The sequence below is a fragment of the Camellia sinensis genome, chromosome 13 (assembly GCF_055761805.1).
Source record: "Camellia sinensis isolate YWXY chromosome 13, ASM5576180v1, whole genome shotgun sequence".
Classification (NCBI taxonomy): Eukaryota; Viridiplantae; Streptophyta; class Magnoliopsida; order Ericales; family Theaceae; genus Camellia; species Camellia sinensis.
The window spans coordinates 1,866,994-1,880,949 of NC_138973.1; the positions used below are offsets into that span (position 1 = coordinate 1,866,994).

The following is a 13,956-nucleotide window of genomic DNA, read 5'->3' on the forward strand; positions in this document are numbered from 1 at the left end:
AACAATCGATTCTTTTCAGCATAGTTGTTCTCTGTAAAAGTTTGTTTTAGTAAAGTTAGGAACATTGCGAACATTTTATTCTAAGCTGGCTGGGAAAAACCAACTTAGAGGTTGGCTGGATTAAACCAACACCCTTCCTAAGCCCAGGATAAGGATCCAGGCTGCAAGACGTTTGGTTGGAATGACCAAACACTTTACTTTAGGCTGGCTGGAAAAACCAATCTAAAGGTTGGCTGGATTAAACCAACACCCCTCCTAAGCCCAGGATAAGGATCTAGGCTGCAAGACGTTTGGTCGGAATAACCAAACATTTTATTCTAAGTTGGTTGGAAAAAACTAACTTAGAGGTTGGCTGGATTAAACCAACACCCCTCCTAAGCCCAGGATAAGGATCCAGGCTGCAGGACGTTCGGTTCGAATAACCAAACATTTTATTCTAAGTTGGCTGGGAAAAACTAACTTAGAGGTTGGCTGGATTAAACCAACTCTTGGTACTCTTTAGCCGAAGTAAGGAAATCGGCTAAAGAGTGGTTGGCTGGATTAAACCAACTCTTAGTACTCTTTAGCCGAAGTAAGGAAATCGGCTAAAGAGTGGTTGGCTGGATTAAACCAACTCTTAGTACTCTTTAGCCAAAGTAAGGACATCGGCTAAAAGAGTGGTTGGCTGGATTAAACCAACTCGTAGTACTCTTTAGCCGAAGTAAGGAAATTGGCTAAAGAGTGGTTGGCTGGATAAAACCAACTCTTAGTACTCTTTAGCCGAAGTAAGGACATCGGCTAAAAGAGTGGTTGATTGGATTAAACCAACTTTTAGTATTCTTTAGCCGAAGTAAGGACATCGGCTAAAGAGTGGTTGGCTAGTAAGCTCAATCAGATTGCTCAGTTGAGACCAGAATAAAGTATCTCGGCCACACAACTATTAGAAAGCAAGCTCAAACATGAATTTAAACCGAGATAACAGTTGGAAGTGAAAAGATCATGGAAAATTCATTACAAGTACAAGCATGCAAATCAACCGAAGTAAGAGTTCAAAACAAGAAAATTTTCATTCATCAAAGAGAAAATACAAAGGAGGGGCCGCAGCCCGGTTACAAGTCCAAAACGACAGGCAAAAGAAAAATACAGGAATCAGTTGAACAAATCATCTATCTCAGCGTCCAGATCGGCATCACCATCATCCCGAAGCCCAGTCTCTGGCTGGAGCTCGGTCTCGGTCGCAAGTATGGTCTCGGTCGAAAGCACGGTCTCGGTTGGTTGCTCAATGATCAGGTCTTCTACCGTGTGCTCCGCCCGAGCTGATTGATTTGTTGGAACATTGCTGACCTAGGTACCAGTTGGCTCTTCTTCATCATCGTCAGAACTCTCAAGGAACTGTTGCTGAACGGATGCAGCATACTGAGTTAGTGAGGCCGGAATAAAATACTGCGGAGCATTGTAGACCTCGGTTTCGGACCCACAGCCGAGCTGCTCCACAACACTTCTCCAGCCGCACTTGAAAAATAAGTCCTTTGCTGCCTCGCATTGTTGGATATAAGCAGCCTCGCCTTCTTTATAGCCCTTTAGCTCGGCGTCATCAGCTTTCTTCTTCAAATCTTGTATTTCGGCGTCTTTGGTGCTTTCAAGCTTTGCGAGCTCCCACAAATGCTTGTCTTTCATTTCGGTTAGAGCTCTTTGTTTGTCAGAATTAGCCGAGGTAACCAATCCGGTTAAGCGAGTTACCTCGGCCTCCAGCTCGCCCATCTTTGCTTGTGATTGTTTGAGCTCGGTGGTCTTGGCTTCAGCTTCTGCCATGGCCTCCCTTGTAGTTCTCCTGAGCTCCAACACTTGCTTGTGTGCGATGTTGTTTTTCTGAATGGCCTGCAATAGTGTAGAAACTTTCTTTTTTAACCGAACTAAAAGATTGGGAAAAAATGATAAAAATGAAAAAGCAAAGAAGAGAATTGCCTACCAGGATCATGGATTTTGTTGAAGATCGGATGGCCTTCAACTCGGTGTTCAATTGATTGTGGTGCTCCATGTCTTTTGGAAGGCACACACTTTTGGCAAGGTTGAAAGCCAGTGTGTGATCCTTCTCAGTAACCACCGAGTCAGTATCTTGGATATCTCGGTTCTGAAACGTGAGCTTGGGAACCCACTTGGAGGTAGATCGGCCAGATGGCTCCGGTTGAGGGTTTGGTGGGGGGCTCGGCGGAAGGATGGTTTCATCCTCATCTACTAAGCGTGGCTCGATTTGGTTAGTCCGGGCATGCTTCTTTGACCGAGATGAAGAAGGTTGTTGCGTTGGCAGCGCCACCACGGTCTCTTGGGTTTGGCTCGGTGGCGGTACTTCGGGTCTGTTGGTTTCGGTCAAGAAGGCCCTAACTATTTCTCTTGGCCATTTCTTGTTTGGCTGTGAGTGAGATTAGTCTAATTTGTGGCAAGGTTGGGTCCGGTTCGGGGGCCTCCTCTAGCAGAAAGTCAGTCACTCTCGCTTTTCGGCGGCCGCTGTATCTGTATGTCGGTTCAAAATTTAACAACTTAGCCCAACTCCGTTCTGGATGCCGTAGTGTGGCGCGGAGAGTGCCTAGATTGGGGTAGCTGTAAAGAGATTGAAGATGGGCTGAATCTGCGTAAAGAAGACAACTGTTAGTTCGGTTCATGAGCAGGTAACCGAAATAAAATAAAGCATACCAAAAATCGAAGTAATTATACCAGGTTCTCCTTTATTCCAGTTTATACTTCGGCCAGGGATCAGGGCTTGCTGGTCTTCAAAATTGCCAGACACCCAGAAAAAGTCATCATCGTTCAAGTCCTTATCCGGCGTATCTTTTATTATTTTTTCTCTACGACGGCGTATCCTAAGGTAGTAGACCCAACCGTCATCTTTGGAGCCAATGGAGTATTGGTGGAATATTTCGGCTAGACCGAGGTTAAGACCGGCTCGGCGGTTTAGTTCGGCTATGCCCATTATTATACGGTAAGAATTGGTGGAAAGCTGAGTTGGGCATATTCTGGTTTGTCTTAAAAATTCACAAATCAAGGGTTGAATGGGGAATCTTAGTCCGGTTTCTATTATTGATAGGAGGGTGAAAGGTACATAGCCCTGTTTTCCCCAAGGAAGGGTATCTTGTTCGACCAGAATAAGCTGGACGTCGTCAGGGATGTTGTAAACCCTTCGGAATTCGGCCAGGCCACCAGGGGTTTCTACCAAGAACCTATACTTCCCTATTTATTTTTTAAGTTATGGATAAATTAGTTCGGTCGCAAAATTGTGCTCAGTAGCTCGGTTGGGTGCACAGTGGAGTGCCTGGGCAGCCTAAGTCTGCAAAGTGGAAAACAAAGGGGTTAAGCACAGGTCATTGGACCGTGCTACAAAATAAAAGCAAGAATAGGAGTCCTACTTCGGGTGTGTGGGATGCTACAGGTTGTCTCGGTTTCGACAAAATGCTTAGTAGCTTGGATTAAGCAGACGGTTCGATAGCTCGGTCTTGGCAAAGCGATTTGTTATCTCGGTTAAAAAGAAGGCTTAGCCAGATCGGTTAAGCCTCTAGGGGCAGCTTTCTGAGTTCGGTCTAAAAAACTTAGAAAGCTGGCTTAGCCCCAAAGACCTAGCTCGGTCGAAAGATAGGGTTTCAGTATGCTACGTTCGGACTTAGTTCGGTTCGTTTACCTCGGCTAAGGTCTATTAAGAGGTGGTTTTGACTTACTGAAACTACTGGTACCAACATGGAGTGCTAGTTCGGTTAAAGTCTGATAGAAGGACATCGACTACAAACTACTTTTTAGTTCGGTTATATGGTAATTGTGGATCAAACACTGTTTTATAGATTACTTCATGAAGTTCATAAGGATCTTATGAAGTTTTTCCTAGAAAACGCAAGTTAAAGCAAGAAAATGTGTTTTGCAAAAACACAAACAATGTGCTATGAATCAGAACAAAGACGAAAACAAACAAAAAGAGAACAGATTTGTGTTACTTACCAAGATAAGAGGAAGGAAAGGGAAGTAGAAAGCAGCCACAGACACAAGCTTCACAGTTGCAAAGTTGGAAGAAACAATAGAGGCACGAAGAGAGAGAGAAGGAAATGAATAGTGGTGTGAGTGATTCAAAAGAGAGTGAAAGAGTTTGTTTGATGAAAAGAGAAAGGACAGAGGCGGGAACTGTTCAAAAAAACACGAGGTACGAAGACGGCGGGACAGCTGCCTTCAGCCGATGAGAGCATGCCACGTGTCCTTGGGATAAGAAGCGATTCAGTTGCTGTGATTGAAGAGACGTTTTGACCAGACAAGCAGAGCCCGTTGTGAAATTAGCTCGGCTAGAAAGGCTTAAGAGTTTTAGCTCGGCTAGAAAGGCTAAAGGGCTTTAGCTCGGCTGGAAAGGCTTAAAACTTTAGCTCGGCTGATAGACAAGTAATCCTTATCATGCTGCGCAGATGGAATTAAGGGGCAATTGAGAGGGTAATTCATGTGAAAATTGGGCCGAGCTGGGCAATGGGTCATTATGGCCCACAATACGAAGGGCTGAGTAAAAAGGCCGTAGAATTACACCGGCCCGAGAGAGGTATAAAGTTACTCCGGCCCGAGAGAAATGTAATTTTACTTCGGTCCGAAAGCGACTTGGAGTTAGGCCGGTTGGAAGACGTATTGTGGTTAGACCGGTTAGCCCGGTCATGACGTATTGTGGTTAGACCAGTTAGAACCTTGCTACTCGATAGCTCGGTCTAACCACGCCATTCTTTGTACATGAGGAACCGAGATAAGGAGTAGTGAAAAGGAGAACCAAACTAAACACGGTTCGGTCTAATCTGTGGCTTGGCATGATCATAATTACTTCGGTTATATTGGAGTTCGGCCATGGTAAAAACCATCTCACTTGGTTTAAGCAGTGAGGGGGGTGTTGAAGGATAAGTATTGTCCTTCAGGAGTATGAATCCTAGGAGGACTCTGCATGGAGAAGTAAAAGTTCTACTAGGATTGTGCCATACGAAACCAATGAAAGCTCACAAACATCACCTTTGGAGAGGTAACACACAACTTTGCTTTCTGAATACACAGAGCTTTTGTCTATTGGTCAAGCTTACTGACTTAGGCATCGGAGAGGTTTCCGGCACACACCCGCCGGCTAGCTCACGTTTGTGTTTTCAGGTGATAAAGCGACGACGTACAGAGGAGCGCAGACTTGATCAACAGGATTATACGAGAAGATTTATTTTTTTTCCCGTACAATTTCTTTTTCTTGTAATGCTTTTGAGTATAGAGGATTGATATATATTATCCATTTTGCACCAATTGACAAAAAAAGAAAAAAAATGGCATCATTTTTTTTTGTTCTTATTGGATATTCATGGGATAAATTTGTAAAAAGGTTACATTGTAAAAATGTTGCACCAAATTTTAAATTCAAATTAAAAATAAAAAAACAGAATAATTTCTAGAATTATCTCTAGGAATTCATTTTCTTGCATTGGACATTTGGAATGAAAATTGCCATTATGCATTTTAAATGAAGGATCATTATAAATATATATATATATATATATAATTTGTACTTCAATGCAAAAGATTTGAGTATGAACTCAATATATCATGACTCAGATGCAATATTAATATCTTTTATAAAGAAATGGCCAAGAAAATGTAAAAAAAATGAATTTTTCAAAGACAAACAAGACAAAATTGTTCTGTCCAAGAAATAAAAAACTGAAGTTAAGGTGAAGATGTCTAACAACTTATATTTTCTTAACAATATATAGGAGTTGTTTTATGTGTACTGTTATATATTACTAAAATATTTTATCAAAATCTTCATTTTCAATGACGTTTAGATTTTATCATTTTCTAAATATGATTGACCTCACATATATACATGACGTTTATTACATGAACACATGCAAAAAATAAAACAAATACAATGATAAATAACATTTCTTTTATTTTATGTAGATAGATTTAATATGACCCCTATTTTTAATTCAGTCCAGCTAGGTAGCCCGAATCTTCTGAGGCTCGAATGACTTGAGGTGTCAAAACGACATCGTTTTGGCACTTTTTTTTTCCCCTTTCTTCCTCCTCTGTTTGTATTTGTTCTTCCTTACTTTTTTTTTTTTTTTTTTTTTTTTTTCTGTTCTTCTTCCACAAAATCAAAAAAAAAAAAAAAAAAGAGAGAGAGGAGAGGAAGGATATTCTAAACGCAGTTGTTTGGTTTGGTATATTTTAGTGAATAATTTTTATTGCAACTCTGATTACTACAGAATCAAATTGTGATGACCTACATATTTTTGAACGCAGAATCTAATATTTTTGATGACCTACAAAATCAACCTCTGATGACCTACACACACACACACACACACACATATATATATATATATATATTCCTTTTCTTCTTCCACAAAATCAATAAAAGAGATGAGAGAAAAAAAAAAAATCAAACATCAAAAATCAAACCAATACAAATCAACCCCCAAAATCCCACAAATCAAAACAAAAATCAAACCCACAAATCAAACCCAAAAATCAATACACAGAACAAAGAGAGATAGAGAGAGATACAGATCAATAGATCTGTGTGTAGAGGATGGCCGGTGGTGGCGTCGGTGATGGCACTTCTCTCTTCATTTCTTCTCCCTTCCTCTCTCTTTCTCTCTTACTCCCTCTCTTTGTTTCACAAATAAAAGAGATGAGAGAAAAAAAAAAATCAAAACGACGTTGTTTTGAATTCGGACCAACTGAGCCTCAACATTTTCGAGCTCTGAAGTATTTTTGTTTTTAATTTAACATGAGATGTTATTCTAGATATCCCACCTATCCACTATCCACTATCCACTATCAACTATCAACTATCAATTTGTTACCATAATCTGTATATGTCTTCAATTATTTAGGCCTTGTTTGGCAAGTAGTTGTTTTAGTCTAAAAGTAAAAAAGTTATTAAAAAAATCAAAAAGTTTATAATCTATACCAAAAAGCCAAAGAGTTCCTTTTCTCTTTATTTTTTGCAACTCTTTGACTTTTTGCACATCTTTTCGTAAAAAGTCAAAAAGTCACCATAAACATACTAATTTTTTTTATCTCATATTTTAGCCAAAAAATCAAAAAATTACTAAAATAACATGTTCTCAAACGAGGCCTTAATATCAACTTGCATCATAATGTGAAAACTTGTTATATATGTAAGTCTCCACAATTCTTAAATTTTTGTTTAGCATAAGTTAAAATGAGATTTTTTTAATTAAAATAGTTACAAAAAAATAAAATAAATTTTTTAGTCTAATAAGCAAAACAATTATGCTGCAGACCCTTAGCGAGGTGGCGAGCCCCCACTGGCTGAAACTCAAAAAAATAAAAACAAAAAATAAAACAGTTTTTTTTTGTCCAATCACAGCGCGCCACCTCACTGGGGGTCGACCCCCAGTAGGGGTCCGAAGCATTTTTCTAAGCAAAATGTCTTTTGATAATGACTTTTTTAGTTGATTTTTTCACTTTTTTTTGACTTTTTTTAATTTAGAACTTTTTTAGTTGTTTGGTATTCTTGTTTGATTTTTTTGAGTTTTTGGTTTCGGAATGACAAAATTGCCCTTAGCCTCCGTTTGGGAAGTGGGTTGACTTTTTGACTTTTTGATTTTTTTGGCTATTTTAGCCTGGGCTAAAAAGCTTGATTTGGAAAGGGCTTTTTGACTTTTTTGACTATTTTTGTGAGAGAAGAGTGTAATGATTATGGGTTAAATGTGATGTTTTGTTTGTTGTGGCTAAAATAGCCTATTTTGTTTTTTGTAGCTAAAATAGTCAAAAAAAACCTGGAAATCTTCTTCCAAAACTGTGCCTTAGTATAGAATGATGCTTTTTTAACTTTTTATTTGTATATGAGATAGTTTGATATTTTGCAACTTTTTTGTCTTTATGTGATTTTATAATTTTTTTTTCATCTTTTTATACTTATATAGTCAAAGATGAAAATCAAACCAAAGCTAATTCACGTTTACATTTGCTAACTACTCTCACTATCGCAAAATATTAGTCACTTATTTCGTATTTCATTATCTCAAAATATTAGTCTATTTTAAAAAATCATATACAAAAATAATATGAATTTTCTATTTTACCCTTCTTTTAAATTAATAAATAATATAAAAAGTACAATTATAATATTGATATTTTAAAAAAATATACTATCAAAAGGATAATTTTAAAAAATTAACTTTTTTTAAAATGTAATAATTGTACTATATATAAAAAAAAAAAGAGTTAGATTCACACCAATGGAACCATTATTTAGTAATAAAAATCCACACACTCATTCTGACTTGGTCTCTTTCTATTTTTTATGGAAAATGTTTGAGGGCCACAAAATCAGTGGCTCAAATGGCTCAAAACTACTAAAACGACGTCGTTTTGCATTGTTTTGCATCCAAAACGACGTCGTTTTGACAGTTTTGAGCCATTTGAGCCACTGTTTTTGTGGCCCTCATTGCCGGTTTTTTTATTTAATATTGATAATTAGTACTTTTCCTGGCACAAATTTAAATATGTGATACATCATATATAATATGTATATTGAAAATGATATAAAAATTTATTTTTAAACCTAATAATATGTAATTGATATGATTGATTAGTATTAAAAAAAATATGAGAGAAAAATATTACCTTTAATATTGTAATTGATTATCGCATCACTAAACTTGAAAATTTATTTTAATTTTTGATCTTGAATAACAATACTCTAATATTTGCCGAAAAATATATACATGGATTCAAGCCTTATTTCAGGGCATATTATTTTAATAATTTTTTAATTTTTTATAAAAAAAAGTATAATTAAAAAAATAATAATAATAATAATGTGACAACTTAAAAAAAAAAAAAAAATTCCAAACCAAGCCTCCCAGTGGGAAAGGGTGTTTGATGTTTTCCAAACCAAGCCTGTCAGTGGGAAATGATGTTTGGTGTGGATTATAAGGGTGGTTATAACTTAGGCCTCGTTTAGTAAGTGATTTTTTTTGTTAAAAAATTAAAAAGTTATTAAAAAAATTAAAAAATCAATAATTCATATCAAAAAGTCAAAAATTTTATTTTCTCTCTATTTTTTGTACATCTTTTCGTAAAAAGTCAAAAAATCATCCCAAATATATTAATTTTTTTTGCATCACATTTTAGTTAAAAAGTCAAAAAGTTACTAAAAAAACATGTTTCCAAACGAGACCTAAGTTTAATTTAAAAATTTGTGTTAGATTATTTGGTGTACTTTTTGTTTATAGTTTTTTAAGTAAAAATAATTTAAATAAGTTGAGAAGAGTTTATTATTTAAAAGTTAAGAAATGATATTTTTGATTTTTATTTTTAATTTATTAATTTTTAACGTATAATAAATTATACCAAACCGCATCAGAGAGAGTGATTAAAAAAAAACAATAAGCCTCCGTTTGAGAAGTGAATTGACTTTTTGACTTTTAGTTTTTTAGCTATTTTAACTCAGGGCTAAAAAGCCTGGTTTATGAAGGATTTTTTGATTTTTTTGACTTTTTTTTATGAGAGAAGAATGTAATGATTATGGGTTAGATTTGATATTTTATTTTTTATAACTAAAATAGCCTATTTTATTTTTTATGACTATTTTAACCCCTAACCCACCAAAATGAACTTCCTAAACTATGCCTAAATAAATAATTGAGAAAGGGAGAGGAAAAGAAGATGCCTTCCTCGGATATCATTTCCTCATGTATACTTATCAACAACTCATTATTATATTATATATATAAGCCTTCAACTTTTTTAATACTTAAAAAAATTATTTGGTTCACACTGTTTAAGTCTTCATAAATAAGAGTCTTCATAAATAGCATTTGGTACAAAAACATAGCATCGAGTTGACCTGAGAGGAAAGAAAGAAAGATGGAACAGAGGCTCTGCGAAGCAGCAATTGATGGAAATGTAGAATCATTGGATGAAATAATTGGAGCAGACCAGCTTATTCTGGATAAGGTAGTGGTAGGATGCATCAATCCAAATCCACTCCATGTGGCTACTACACTTGGCCGCACACAGTTTGTGCAACGCCTTGTGCATCTCAAACCAGAGCTTGTTGAAGTTTTAGATTCGAGATATCGGTCTGCCCTTCACTTGGCAACCACTAAGGGCCACTTTGATATTGTGCAAGCTTTAGTAAGAGTAAGAGAGGGTCGTCAGATGTGCCTAGCTCGTGATCGAGACGGTAAAAATCCTCTTCATATCGCCGCCATGGAAGGCCATGGGGGAATCTTGGAAGTGTTGGTTGGGACCATTCCCCACGCAGCTCGAGTAAGGCTGGACTCAGGCGAGACCATTTTACATTTATGTGTCAAGCACCAGCAGTTAAACACTTTGAGCCTCCTGCTGCACAAGATTCCAGATCCAGAGTTTGTTAATGCCAAGGATAATGATGGTAACACCATTTTACACGTAGCTGTTTCGGGTCAACAATTTGAGGTAACTTTTTTTTTTCAATTCTATTCTCTCTCTCTCTGTGTTTACGCTGTGTTTGTGTGAAATTTAGGAATGAATTTGAAAATAATAATTATAATACCTCATTACTAATAATTTTATAAATTTATTAAATTAATTATCTATTAGATTAATAATCTTAAACTAAAATGTTAAAATAAACATAGAATAATTAGGTCTACAGATTAATAATCCCAATTTCATACTCTAATCCCTGCAATCAAACATGCCGTTTGAGAGCTGTTAGGGTGTGTAACCCCACATCCCATTGCACATCCCATATATATATATATATATATATGGTTTAAGTTTCTATTCATCTTGCTTAATGACTTAAATATAATATACATCATTTTAAGATCTAGGATTACTTTTATAATATGTTAGCCAAACACATACAATCAGTATTTTGACAACCTTCTTGCATAGAACCCACATTCCTTCAAGTGGATTGCAAACACATTCTATGGTGAAATCAATCTACACATTAGTCATATGGGCCAAATAATCAACTGAATATGCTTTAATCTCTTCCCAATTTCTTTTATGTAATGGTGAGAACAACTATAAATATTGCAGATTGTGAAACATGTGCTCCAGAATACCAAAATAGATGTAAATGCAACAAATGCTTATGGCCACACGGCAATGGACATTCTATTTCTAGCACAAAATGGAGCTGATTCCGAAGGCTTGCACGGTAACATTGAAGATTTCCTTCGAAACTCTAAGGCTAAAAGAGCCAAGGACCTCGTACAGGGTGAGTGGATATCAAAGAAAAGAGAAGCATTAATGATTGTGGCATCACTTATTGCAACAATGGCATTCCAAGCTGGGGTGAGCCCTCCGGGTGGTGTTTGGCAGGACGATTCAAATGGACACAGAGCTGGGGAAGCTGTAATGGCTTACAATTATAAAGACTCATACCCATACTTCCTCCGTGCTAATACGATAGGGCTCGTCTCGTCTTTAAGCATAATCTTATTGCTTATTAGCGGATTGCCATTCAGGAAAAGGTCGTTTATGTTGGCTCTGGTAATGATCATGTGGTTGACAATCACATCCATGGCATTTACTTATGCGTTTTCTATTGTCGTGGTTACACCAAAGAAATACAGAAAGTCACTTACTAGCACAATTGTAGTTGCAGTCATAGTGTGGTGCAGTGTGATGGCACTTCTTCTGTTAGTGCACACAGTTCACTTGATAATGAAAATGCTCGGAGAGCGACGGAGTAGAAATAAAGCCATGGAAAGGATCTTCAACTTTGGCATAAATCAACCACACAGTGGACAACCAAGAGCACGTCCAAATTTAGTTAAAGAAATCCAGCTCAACATTTGATCTTTCATGCTCTTGGTGCGGATTTCATTAAAAATAAAAATAGCCCTACTCGAATAAAGAGTTTCCTATGCAAAATGTATTGACAAGGTTGTGTGTCCCAAGGCTTCAGTTTTGTATATGTAAGTGATGCATCAGTATTTATCATTGTATTGTGTTTGTTTCCAAAACTACCATGCTATTGTTTGCTTGCAAATGCTAGTAAGAAAATTGGTCTCATTCATTGAGACTCCATTCATGAAATAGTTGGTGCATTGGTTGAGATATAATTTTTCCCCATATTAATCACTTGTTGCTACAATTCTAGTTTGGAGAAAAGAAAAGAAAAGATGGACTAAATATGCAATGATTAAATTGATGTTATACTTGAGGAAGCTTGCACATCTTATGAATTGAGTCTATTCCCAAATTGACTTTGATAACTAATATTATAGCCAATATATGTTTGAGTTATTTGTTTCTTATTTCACTTGCCTATAATAATAGATCCAATACATAATTTTCTTTTAATTCTTTTTAGGTATTGAATTGGATGAAAAAATTATAAAGGTATTGAACAACGTTATGTATAAACTAATTCTTATGAATGCAGATTCTCTCTGATTTAGTTTGGGCCTTCACCCTCCACAGGCTAGGCTCAAGTAGGCAAATCATTCATAAATAAAATTAAATTGATTTGTAATCGTAGCCAAATAATTTAATTGTATTTGTTTTAAAATAAATAAATGGTAAACAGATCTGTTAATCATATTTGTCGTTTATTTTTTAAAAATAAATATTATTGAATCATACTTCTATAATTACCTGATCAATCTGAATTTTTTTTGTTTTTTTTTTGTTTTTTTTGTATATGATTCGCGCTGAGTTCTAAAATATCAACAATTTAAATATCATATCAAACTAGGATATGTGATAGACAACAAGTCCATAAGCCCATAATAAACCTATCTAGTTCACTAAACAAGCCCAACAGTCCTATCAAAAAGGGTAAAATAAGGCATTGTGGTAGACAACGGGTCGAGACTGAGCCAGTCTAGTTTATTGGTTAGATTGTTGGGCTGGCATGTTGTAAACCAATGGCCCAGACTAGGCCAGTCTAATCCACTAGAGAAGCCCAGCCCAGAACTTTAACAAAACCATCCGGAACGTGTCCCACCATTACCTTCCTCATTTCTCCGGAACTTTCAGAAGAAAATTACAGAACTTTCCAGAACTCAGTCTCTCTAGAAACTTCAAATCCTTCGCCTCCTTCCCTAATATATATATCACACTCCATAATTCAACCAATCCAACGCAAGACACCAAGCAAAATTCGACACAATTCCGATTCCGATTCCGATTCGTCAAAAAATGGATTTGAGGCTAGTAGGTATGGACTCCCCAATCTTCCACACTCTCCAGCACATGATGGACGTCGCTGCCGCAGCCGAAGCCGCCGACGCAGCTGCCACCGACAAGTCCGTGAACGCACCGTCGCGCAACTACGTCCGCGATGCCAAGGCCATGGCGGCGACACCTGCGGACGTGAAGGAGTACCCGAACTCGTATGTGTTCATAATCGACATGCCTGGGCTGAAGTCAGGGGACATTAAGGTACAGGTGGAGGACGACAATGTGCTTGTTATCAGCGGAGAGAGGAAGCGAGAGGAGGAGAAAGAGGGGGCTAAGTATGTGAGGATGGAGAGGAGGGTTGGGAAGTTGATGAGGAAGTTTGTGTTGCCTGAGAATGCTAATACTGATGAGATCTCTGCTGTTTGTCAGGACGGTGTGCTGACTGTGACTGTAGAGAAGTTGCCTCCTCCTCAGCCCAAGAAGCCCAAGACAATCGAGGTCAAGATCGCTTGAGAATTCATCACCTCTTATCTTATCTACTACTGAATTTAATGCCCCGAGTATTTGTGTTTTTTTTCTCTTTTCTTTTGTGCTTCCCTTCTGTCAAGCCCTTTGTGTGTGTTTTTGGGATCAACCCCAAGCTTTCTTTTCATATGCTGGTTGTTTATTATGCAGTGAGTCTGTAGTGGTGACTATGCTTTTGCTGATGATGGATGGAATATTGCTATTAGCTATTATGAACGTGCCTTTTTATCTTCTGTGTTATAGCTATGCCGCCTTCTTTTTTAATTGCAATTTTATCTCATTTGTTTGTTTCCATGGTTG

General features: G+C 37.0%; 2 protein-coding genes across 2 annotated transcripts; both read left to right on the plus strand.

Annotated features, from left to right (window-relative positions):
• The first annotated feature begins 9,672 nt into the window (after window positions 1-9,672).
• On the plus strand, window positions 9,673-12,042 carry LOC114265386 (uncharacterized). Its single transcript, XM_028206212.2, has 2 exons — window positions 9,673-10,443; window positions 11,038-12,042. The coding sequence occupies exons 1-2, from the start codon at window positions 9,871-9,873 to the stop codon at window positions 11,800-11,802; spliced, it is 1,338 nt and encodes a 445-aa protein (XP_028062013.2). The 5' UTR covers window positions 9,673-9,870; the 3' UTR covers window positions 11,803-12,042.
• Window positions 12,043-12,189: 147 nt separating this feature from the next.
• On the plus strand, window positions 12,190-13,896 carry LOC145805883 (17.3 kDa class II heat shock protein-like). The gene has a single exon (XM_082901144.1). It carries the CDS (start codon window positions 13,150-13,152, stop codon window positions 13,642-13,644), a length of 495 nt encoding a protein of 164 aa, XP_082757270.1. The 5' UTR covers window positions 12,190-13,149; the 3' UTR covers window positions 13,645-13,896.
• The last annotated feature ends 60 nt before the right edge of the window (window positions 13,897-13,956 follow it).